The 11136-nt window shown below is 52.0% G+C and overlaps 1 protein-coding gene and 1 pseudogene across 2 annotated transcripts in view; both read right to left on the bottom strand.

Moving 5' to 3' along the window:
- Positions 1-633: 633 nt before the first annotated feature.
- Positions 634-1215, bottom strand: LOC111185311 (ferritin heavy chain pseudogene; annotated as a pseudogene).
- A 1227-nt stretch (positions 1216-2442) lies between these two features.
- PALLD (palladin, cytoskeletal associated protein) overlaps positions 2443-11136 on the bottom strand; it is a 382354-nt gene continuing 373660 nt past the window's right edge. The window contains exons 17-20 of one of the 2 annotated variants that reach the window (XM_089912674.1): positions 9242-9449; positions 6954-7119; positions 6418-6551; positions 2443-5339 (exon numbers count right to left, since the gene is read on the bottom strand). In XM_089912674.1, coding sequence (XP_089768800.1) covers positions 5167-5339; positions 6418-6551; positions 6954-7119; positions 9242-9449 — 681 coding nt within the window. In that variant the 3' untranslated portion in view covers positions 2443-5166. The remainder of the gene's footprint in view (positions 5340-6417; positions 6552-6953; positions 7120-9241; positions 9450-11136) is intronic. The other variant, XM_022594849.3, reaches the window with a different exon arrangement.

Genomic DNA, 11136 nt, shown 5'->3' with positions numbered 1-11136 from the left:
TTTCTCCTTCTGATCTTCTGTTGTTAGTGTATAGGAATACAAGAGATTTCTGTGTATTATTTTTGTATCCTGCAACTTTACCAAATTCACTGATGAGCTCCAGTAGTTTTCTGGTAATATATTTAGGATTTTCTATGTATAGTATCATGTCATCTGCAAACAGTGACAGTTTTAGTACTTCTTTTCCAATTTGTATTCCTTTTATTTCTTTTTCTTCTAATTGCCATGGCTAGACTTCCAAAACTATGTTGAATAATAGTGGTGAGAGTGGACATCCTTGTCTCGTTCCTGATCTTAGAGGAAATGCTTTCAGTTTTTCACCATTGAGAATGATGTTTGCTGTGGGATTCTCGTATATGACCTTTACTATATTGAGGTAGGTTCCCTCTATGCCCACTTTCTGGAGAGTTTTTATCATAAGTGGCTGTTGAATTTTGTCAAAAGCCTTTTCTGTGTCTATTGAGATGATGCTTTTTTTTGGGGGGGGGTGGGTACCAAATTACTTTATTTGAAGGAATGGTACTAAGGAAAGGACTTGTAGACGTTTTGGTACAACTTACAGAAAAGGTAAATGTAACCCAAACATGCATGCACTGCCTTGGTGACCAGGGAAGTCACCCCTGTGGCTATGGGAAGCCAGCCTAAGGCTTAGCTCTCATTATCACTATTTCCCAGGGTGTGCTTGTCCAAGAGATACTGTGCCATGCCAGATTCAGGGGCCCCCATCGTGCGCAAGTTGGTTGCGTGGTCACCCAATTCTTTAATGGATTTCGCCTGTTCATTCAGATAATGAGTCTCAATGAAGTCACACAAATGGGGGTCATTTTTCTCAGTGGCCAGTTTGTGCAGTTCCAGCAGTGACTGATTCACACTTTTTTCCAAGTGTAGCGCACATTCCATTGCATTCAGCCCATTCTCCCAGTCATCACGGTCTGGTTTCTTGATATCCTGAAGGAAGATTCGGCCACCCCGTTGGTTCTGCAGCTTCATCAGATTCTCAGCATGTTCCCTCTCCTCACAAGATTGGGGAAGAAAGTATTTGGCAAAGTTCTTCAAAGCCACATCATCGCGGTCAAAATAGTACAACATGGACAGGTAGATGTAGGAGGCGTAGAGCACCAGGTTGATCTGGTGGTTGATGGCAGCCTCCGAGTCCTGGTGGTAGTTCTGGCGCATCTGTGAGGGGCATGCGGTCGTCATGGCGGGCGGCTGAGGTGAAACGGTGGCGGTGGCTGCGCGGCGCTGTAACGGCGGCAGGGACCTTGGGGCAGTCGGAGGGCGCTGTGAGGTGGTGGCGAGGGCTGGCTCTGAGTGGCCAGCCGGAGCGGGGGACGAGCGCTGGCTTCCATCCAAGCACTGTTGAAGCAAGAATCTGCAGCGACTCTCCACGAGGACTGTCGAGATAATGCTATTATTTTTCGATTTGTTAATATGTTGTATCACATTGATTGATTTTGCGTATACTGAAGAATCCTTGCATCCCTGCGATAAATCCCACTTGATCATGGTGAATGATCCTTTTAATGTTTTGTTGGATTCTGTTTGCTAGTATTTTGTTGAGGATTTTTGCCTCTATGTTCATCGGTGATATTGGCCTGTAATTTTCTTTTTTTGTGATATCTTTGTCTGGTTTTGGTATCAGGGTGATGATGGTGGCCTTGTAGAATGAGCTTGGGAGTGTTCCTTCCTCTGCAATTTTTTGGAAGAGTTTGAGGATGGGTGTTAGCTCTTCTCTAGATGTTTGATTGAATTCACCTGTGAAGCCTTATGGTCCTGGACTTTTGTTGGAAGATTTAAAATCACAGTGGGTGGCAGCCACACCTGGTTGCTACTCATGTGCCCACTCCTTTCTTCGAGACACAGGTGAACTGGGACAGGGCCCCCCTCTGGAGAGGGCTGCAGTCGGCCCCTAGGTGTGTGTTTAATTAGAAGCCTGCCCCTTATGCCATAGCTGTGAAGACCACTGCCCTGTGTCACAGAGAGAGTGGGGTGCTTCAGTGTGCTGCCTGTGTGCTCTGCCCCGGGGGATAGCAGGGTAAGGACTGTTTCTCTGTTATAGACTTATGGGACTCGCAAATGTAAGCCCCCCTGGCCGGCAGAGCTAGGCCATTCAGGTGTCCCCTGGGCCCCAGGCCAGTGCACGGGCCCCTTTACGGGAGCTAGTGGCAATCTGGAGGCAGAGGGATGGCGTGAAGACAGCGCCTGCCCTTGGGGGTTTCTGGAGAGCACTCGGGTTGGCCTGACACGTGTCCAGCTAGATGTCTGTCCCTCAGGCTGAACGTAAGCAAAGAAGCCTCTTTCACAGAGGGTCTGGGCGCTTTTCAGTCGGCGGCCTCTGTGCTGGCCCAGTCCATGCAGCCCTGGAAGAAGCATCTCCCAGTGCCCCACAGCCTTGTCTCATGGACAGAAGCCCCGTTGGCTTTCAAAGCTACACGTCTTGGGGGCTGGTCTCAGAGGCAGGCCTTAAAAGGTGGGGTCCTGGTGAGGGGTTCAAACCCTTCACTCCCCGGGGAAAGCTGGGGGTTGAGTTCCCTCCTCACTGTGGGTCACCGTGCTGGGCAGTGGGGGTCACAGTGAGGCTGTGCCTCAGCCCCTCCTGTTGTGACGTGGGTCTGTTCTCATTCACCTGAGGTTTCTTTCGGAGGAAATGGGTCTGTATGTAGTAGCGGATCTGGTGTGTCTGGGGGAGGACCTCTTGAGCCAGAACCCCGTATACTTAATCCCTAAGAGAGCGGCTATGGTATGTGGTTGCAGGACGCTTTCCCGGGGGATCACAGGATCCACTGTTACTCACGGGCACATGTCTGGTAAACTGCTGAGGCAGGCAGGGTTCTGAGCCGGCTGCCTGCGTCCCCCACCCTGGGGTGCACCCCCCTTCTCTCTCACCCACATGCAGATCCCAGATCAGATGGTCCCTTCAAAGGCACGGGACTCTCCTTGACCACAGTCAAAGCGTGAGAGGGATTTGTCCCAAGGGAGATTCTCACTGCTGGTTTTGGTGAGGGAAGGGGGGTGACGCGGCCTGTAGCAGCCCAGTGCCCCCAGCTGACAGACCACGTGGGATCCCGTCCTACAGCCACAAGGAGCCCAATTCTGTCCCAGGCGCTTGCGCTCAGGTGAGAATGCACTGCAGCAGACACAGTGGTTCTAGTCTGTACCAGTTTATTACAGCAAGCAATAGAAAATGAAAACGACTGAATATTTGCTTCACAAAATTGCAACTATTATTTGTTAAATATTTATTGATGTTAAATCCACATTACACCAGCACAACAATCCAGAGTGGTAAGATCGTACTTATTTCTTTATAAATACATGAAAGGTGGCAAAATAATGCTACTTAATCCCAAACCCAGCAAATCAGCAAGAAGTCACATTCAGAAAAATTTGGCAAGTAAGAGATGATGTTAAGTCATAATTCTACAGTACAGAAAGGTCCAGGAGAGACTTCGCACGGTGTCTGAAATCCGACATCAGCAATGCACGTAGGTGTGGTCAGAGACACGTGTGCCACTCTGCACCGAACGTGGGCACCGGAGCTCCAGCCTGGCATTTAAAGCTCGCTTGGTTGGTGCTCTTACAAGGAAGTAGAAAGCTGTCCATGTGAAGCAGTGCAATGGGATATACACGGTGGCACACAGATACAGAAGTACTTAAAAAATACTACGTATTGAATGGAGTAACTGAGCTAAGAGAGTTCAACATTTGTATTATAAATAACGAAAGATAAATGTGTTTTGCATAAGGAATACAGTGTGTTCTCTTCATAGGAAAGTACCATTAAAGACTCAGGTTTTATAGTATCAGCCCAGATTTGCTTTTTTTCTCCTTTTTAAAGTTTACTGGTTCTGACTTAAAACCGTCAAGTCTGGTCAGAACCCACTCCATCTAGCTGACGCAGACTCACAGGCACTCAGAATGCAGTCTTTGCCGAGATGCCTTTACAAACTACTTGGAACCCAGCACCTTCTTAAGGCAAAAGGTCTCGTGGCAGCAGGGAAGTGAATAGTTTCCACCCACCGTAGGGCAGTGCCATGGAGAAAATGCATGCTGGCACCCCCGTCTTTGTCTCCCCAAGTAGACTAGCGCCCACAGGCTGTCTCTGATCCATGACAATCTCGCAGCTCAGCCCATATTCAACTTGCAGTGCGCACCTCAATCTCCCGCTGCGGCGCCAGCTCCGACACTGCAGTGTCCCGAGCACGAGCTTCCCTCAGGCTGACCCTCGAGTTCCTGACTTGCGAATGGCGGTGTTTTGTCGCTTCTATTTTAGGTTAAGTTTGAAGAAAACCAAAGAAAAGCCTGGCCTTTACCGTCTCGTGCTCTGCTGCTTTCATCTAAGTGAGCACAGTCTGTCTGGTCGTGCTTCCTTTCCCTCTCCTCTCCGCCCCTTCCAGACCCGTCTCCTCCAGATACTACACATCTTGGTCACTTGGGTGGCTGGGATGCCCTTCGTGGAATGGACTGCAATATGCTTCTTCTTTATTCAGAGTACGTCGCATTCTTTTAATATGGTTTGTAAGTAAGCGCCCTACCAAGGTAACAAGAAAAGAAAATACTACACGTAAAGAAAAAAAGGTTAAGAATGAAGGTCTTGACCTAGTTAGAAAACTCTTGATGTTAACAGAACTGAAGGCAGGTGGCTCCTTCCGCACGGTTTAGTGGAAAGCCATTCGCAGACAGGCGTTTCCTTGGGCTTCCTGGTGGCGCCCTCCTTGTCCCATGCCCCACGTGGGTCCCTGGCTGCGTGAGCACACTGCCCCGCAGAGCCCAGGCGGTGTCCACTGTGGTGCAGCCACCTCCGGGGAGCCCCCCGACCTCATGCTGGGTGGCAGCACCTACACTAGTGAAGACACTCGGGACAACACAGGTCGTGGTCACCTTTTTTCCGTTAGCACTTTGGCATTTCAGACCCCCTGAAGTGCAGCACTTCCCAAGGTTTTAAATTGGCTGATGAATGTGAATTCTCCGTGCAAGGTGTGCATTCCTATCAGCATCGCGTACGCAGCCTCTACGTCTGGTTTACCAGGAAGAAAAGTAGGATTTTGGTGTCCTTTTGTTTCTCAGAGCCAAAGGTATGTTTCTGCCTTTTACGTCCCGTGACAGAGGAGGTGTGGGTCAAGGCAGCAGTGGTTTCAGTGTCTGGGCTCTGCGGAGAGCGCCGGCTCACAGGTCCTCGCTCTCCACCAGGCCGGGGCTCAGCATCAGGTGGGACGGGCTGGCCTCGGGCTGGAACGCAGCCCTGATGTCGAGTCCCTGGTCCGAGAGCGCGGCGTAGCGGCTGGCCGAGGGCCGCACCCGCTTCGGCTTGGTGCTTGGCGGGGGCTGCTGCCACTGGGCTGCAAGACACAACACGGAACTCAGAATCTGTAACCAGGTAGCATGGCTCTGGCTGTGTACCAGGCACGTGTTCTTAGCAAAAGACCGAACACATCCACGGTAGAAGTCCTCAAGTGTACGGGTGGTTCTGCAGTCTACTCACATGTTGCGGATTTACTGCCTGCACAGGGTGGTGGGCCTACAACAGCTCGGGAACAGAGACAGCGTGTGGTTTATCTTGATAGTCAGTACTTACTGCAGCTCGGGGAGTCCTCTGAAATGGCTGCTACACTTCCTGATTCTCACTTTGAAAAAAAACTTCAAAGCTCAAAATGTATAAATGCCACAGTAATGACAGTCATCAGGTACTCTGGATGGGTGTTCTAACGCAAATTGTTTGAAAGGAACCGGGCGATAGGGAAGGTTGAGGTCAGTCATTTCTTATGTGTGAAACCAGTTCTGAATTCTTCCTAGTGGTTTTCTTGTCACTACATCACATAATGCTACTGGGCTAGTTTGTAAACTTAGTGAGAACTTTTTTCTTTCAATCTGGGATGCATGTACACAAATACACGTACACAAACACAAACCTACTGCTGAACTACTTAAGATATGTTAACACAAAGCACTGAGCCACAGAAAGGATGCATTCCAGGTTCAATGGGCCACACGTTTAGAGTGAATTAAGATGCTGTGACAGGATCATAGCTTAGGGAGAAATGTTAAAAGGCAGTCACTTGCACAAGGCAGTAACAAAATGTGAAAAATCTGTGCTTATGCCTTTGCCTGGTGTTAACCCCTAAGGGTGCTGGGTAAGAAAGCCACAGCTGGGTAGCCGACACCAGAGAAATCCACATGCACGTTTTGCTAAAAACGCAAAGTTCCTGAGTGATACTTGGGCACTGTTCTTCTGGCGAGGTTCACTATTAATGTTGACAAACTATAAATAGAAAGAGAAAGAGCAGTGTGAAATTTCTGGCAAATTAAGCGCTAGAGTTGTTGATCAGATCAGAGTAACGTGACTAGGTGTGCTGACGCCCACCTTGTCGTAACTGAAGGAACCAATAATGCATCGAGGCGAGAGGGAGGGGTACTCACTGTAGACGTCCAGCCGGGCCGTGCAGGACACGATCCCGGCCTCGTTCTTGGCCGACACCGTGTACCAGCCAGCATCGTCCTTGGTGGCTCCCTGGATGAGTAGACACACGTAGCCGTAGCTGTCCTGGTGCAGGCTGCAAAAGACAGACATGGCCATAGGGCTCGAAATGTTTCAGGACGCGAAGCATCGCTTCTCATTAGCTCATGAGCAACAGAACTGTGCAAGCAGCGGATAACAGGATCCTCCTAATTCTGCAGAGGCCGCCAGCCCGTGACAGCTAATGAGAGAGCGGAGAGGCCGGGAGGCTGAAGGAAGCCGAGCACTTAATTCCCAGGGGGAGCATCTGACCCCGCAAAGCACTGCCTGCGTTAGGCGGGGAGCTGCTGCACCACACAGCAGGGCAGCCGCCTCCGCAAAGCGTAGGCGCGCGGGGGCAGGGGCTGGCCCGGGGGCGGCGCACACAGGCGCGTGCTGTGCACCTTCCTTTGGGACCACCAGGACCCCTGCGGGTGGGGGCGGCCCCGTGGGCTCTCACCTCATGCGGTCCGTGCTGTGAGTGAGCGACTCGTTTTCCTTCTTCCAAAATATCTGTGGCGGCGGCACCCCGGACACCCGGCATTCCAGCCGAACCGGGTACCCGTCCGCCACCCCCGTGTTCTGCAGCTTCTCGAGGAACACGGGGGGCTTGTGCGCTTCCTTAGCTGCGAAGACACGAGACGGATTACCTACCCGTGACGGGCGCAAAAGGGACCACAAAAGAATGGAGGTGCTTTCAGCAATACCGCTCAACTTTGCTGACGTCGTTTTCCCCTTCAGGTGGCAGGATGCTTGTCCTCTCTCCAAGTTATCCCTCCTCCACCAAAAGAGGTTCCTACCCTTCATTCCACGCCTTTCTCTCCTCAATCAGTTCAAGTCCGACAGGCCCGCACCTGCTCCCCAGAGCGCCTGCCTGTGTGCTCTCGGGGGACCTCCGTCAGGCTGCTGACCGATGAGGGTCCCTGCCTGAGCCCACCGCTGCCATCTAGCGGCGCTGACCCCCTAGATTCCCGCCCTGCTGGCCGAGACAGTCTGAGATTTCTAGGTCCTGGCTTAAGAGAGACATACCACAGGCTACAAAGGGGGAAACGAGGAGAGGCAGCTTTAACTAGTTACCTCAACACTAGGAACGTACATTCTATACAAGTTCCAATTTGTATTTCTTTGAACAAAGCTATGAAAACGACGACTATTACCCAGTCTGGACAAATCAGAACTGTTAGTAGCACCCTCAGTGTTCCCTTGGATCTGCGGTGGGAACAGTCCCAGAGGAAGAGGAAGCCTTAGCTACCATCACCCTAGCCGCCAACAATGAGTCTGAGGGTGCGGCCTTCTGCACTCCCTCCTCTGTGACAAATAATAGCAAAACAAAGGTGAACGTTCTACCTGAAATTTTTAAAAACCTAAGGCCCTCTATGACCTTGAATTATGTAGAGGGTTAATTTTTATTGGACCTTTTGTGGTTACTTGACCTGGGCTACTCTGGGAAGAGACCTCACTTGGTGCTCTTCCTGGGTCCCAGTTTTCAAAAGAGCATAAATGTGTAAGACAGGCCTTTAGGTCGCAGCGACCCTCCACAGTAGGTATCACAGCTACCTCTGGAGCTTGGCTAGGCAGGCTCGTGGGGACGCAGAGCTTCACAGGATTTCGTCCTTGTGCCACGACTTAGTCCTTCAACTCTGAGCACCGTGGCCCCCCTTTTCCGTTTGGGGACGCTTAGCTGCAGAGACGGACCTGCCAGAGGACACAGCCAGAAAACGAGGGCTGGGCTGGGAGCCGAGCCCCGACTTCCCCCGGAAGTGCCGACAGGGACACCTCGGGCCTGGGGACAGGTATGGTCGGCGGGGGGACCGCAACAGTTGAGTTTTGAGGAGGGCGGGCTGGAGGAAGGAGTGAAACTGAAGCGGGTCTGACACACAGGCTGCTCGCTGCCCATGTTTTTGTGTGAACACGTCTGGGTGTTTGTTGTCACGAGAATCCCTAGCGCAGACTGTAGCCGGGCCGCCTGCTGCGTCCTTGCTGCTGCTGTCTCCCCCAGGAGCTCGAAGGCTCCCGGCACCAGAGGGGCACCGCAGCCCGGCCCCTGGGAAAGTCACTTCCTCTCTTCTAATTCCCACTGGCTGACTGCCTCATGGGGCTGCCGTGAGGACCAAGTGAGCGCTTTGCACGCAGTGATGAGAAATAAACGCTCCGTTCTGCTGCGTTTTTCAGATGAGCACAGAGAACAGGCTCTCTATTCATGCTCAGCTCCTAGGACACTAGACCTTTCCATAAACTCATTTCCCATACCTAAGGGTAAAACTTTATTCTGGTAGGTAAATTTCGTACAGATATATAGTCAATTAAAAAGCAAACGTGAGTTTAATCTGTCTTATGACATGGGGGGTAGATCAGTGTTTCAAAGTTTTGAATTCTGAAATCACTGCACATGGCTTCAAAAGCTAGGTCTACGTGGAGAACTTGCTGCATGAGCACATTCTCCCACATCATCTGGTTCCTGGAGGCCGGGCTGCTGCTGCTTTTCCCGTGTGACACTGGGGGCCCAGGAGAAGGGGAATGGCCCAGAAAAACTGCTCAAACCCTCTTCTCTGGCTGCCAGGCTGACGGGGGAAGGGAAGAAAAATAACCATGGCTACAGCGAAGAAAAAGTGATGTTTCTGACTTGCCAGGTCTTAACACGTTGATGATAACGGTCTATTTTTTTTTCAGCGATTTGATGTACTTTCCACATGGGTTAGTTTGTTTCTACATCTGACGCTCACCCGGGGAGAGGTTCCCAGGACTTACCTGCGACCACGAGTTCCAGGCTGAAGGAGTTGTGGCCAGCCCGGTTGGTGGCCATGCACGTGTAGACACCGGCGTCCCGGGCCGTGACGGGCTCGATGATCAGAGAGTGCACCCCGTTCTCTCGCACCAGCATCTTGTGGGTGCTGTCCTGGCGGATGGGCTTGCCGTCCAGCAGCCAGCTGAGATCGGGGGTTGGCAGCCCACTGACCTAAACCGGGAAGAAATGCGAATGAATTCCTCTGCTACGGAAACAGAGCGAAGTCACGAACACCTAAGACACCGGCACAGGCTCCTCCTTCAGGACAACATGAGGCTCTTAGCATCAGGTCACATTTCTTACTCACTTATTTATTTATTTTTGGCTGCGTTGGGTCTTTGTTGCGGTGTGCGGGCTTCTCAGTGCGATGGCTTCTCTTGTTGCAGAGCACGGGCTCTAGGCGCATGGGCTTCAGTAGTTGCGGCACGTGGGCTCAGTAGTTATGGCTCGTGGGCTCTAGAGCACAGGCTCAGTAGTTGTGGTGCACGGGCTTAGTTGCTCCGTGGCATGTGGGATCTTCCCGGACCAGGGCTCGAACCCGTGTCCCCTGCATTGGTGGGCGGATTCTTAACCACTGCACCACCACCACCACCAGGGAAGCCCACATTTCTCTTTTGCTTAAAATCTTTGAATAGCTTCTCGGCACACACGGGCTCACTTCTGAACATCTCTTATAGAGCAACCCAGAGAAAAGTGAGATGGGGACTAAAAACATTCGCCATCGTCCTTCCTCACCCAGGTTATAAAGATGCCGAGGGTGATGTCAGCCCAGGGCTCTGAGCCCTTTGGAAAAAAGATGTCCAACCATGACAAGGACTCACACTCAGCTCGCATGGTTCACGACAAAGCCTCTCATCAAGGCTGCTGTAGCTGCGGAGACATTAGTTAATGCAGCCATTAAGACACAGGGCTGTTATTATTTTATAATCCTCGAAAGTAATAGGAGCCATACGAAATTACCCAGAAAGCCATCTCAACAAATTAGCCTCACAATGGAAACGTTAAAAAAAAAACAAAACCACTCTCCAGACCATGACAGTCGTGCTGACCAGAGATCAGACAAAAGCACGTTTAATGGCTAATAGTATGGTGTTCAGTGAGGGAAGGGGTGGCCACCGTCTGTCAGCTCTTTACTCTAGGGCCCTGCGTTCTGAATGGGAAGAAAAGCACCAGTAAGGAAGGCCCTTTCACCCCTACCCCAAATGTACCAGTGGGAAATCACATACGGAAGGATGTCAGTGGGACTGTAAACCAATTCTTCTGAGAATCAGCTCTGCCAAAATCAGCCAGAGAACTCACAAATTGCCCTCATGCTGTGTGACGCTCACGTATACTGCCCCCAGGATGCCTCACCCCCCAACAAACACACACAGCAAAGGCCTAGGGATTTACAGAAAACAAATCACTGGCTAAAAGCGGGCCAGGCTCTGCAGCCTCCCATCCGTCCACCTGCCGCCCCGGCGCTCCACGCCCGCTCTACCTGTCGGGCCAGCACAGGTGCACGGAGGAAGGGGGTGGGCTTTCCCGCCCGGGGCTGCACACCTGGCCCTCCTGGCCGGTCAGGTACCAGCGAGGCCGCAGCAGGTTTAGGAGGGAGACGCCGCACGCACTCTGGGCCCACCTGGGCCAGAGCTGCGCGGCCGGGCAGAGGGGAAGGCCGAGTCCTCTCCCTCTGAGGCCAGCAAGGCGAGCCTGACCTCAGGAACTGGGTCACTGTAAGCGGGCCCCAGCCTGGACAGGTGGGCGGCTCTGGCTGCCGTGGGAACGGGGGGAAGCAGAGGCGTTTACTCCCGGAGGCCGAGAGCCGGCCGGGGCAGTCAGTGTCCGGGGAGCGAGTCGGGGGCCCAGCAGCTGCCTT

Source organism: Delphinapterus leucas, chromosome 6 (genome assembly GCF_059928025.1).
Source record: "Delphinapterus leucas isolate spDelLeu-1000000601 "Yukka" chromosome 6, BTC_Dleu_Yukka2, whole genome shotgun sequence".
NCBI classification, from domain to species: domain Eukaryota; kingdom Metazoa; phylum Chordata; class Mammalia; order Artiodactyla; family Monodontidae; genus Delphinapterus; species Delphinapterus leucas.
This window is presented reverse-complemented; position numbering and strand designations above follow the sequence as displayed.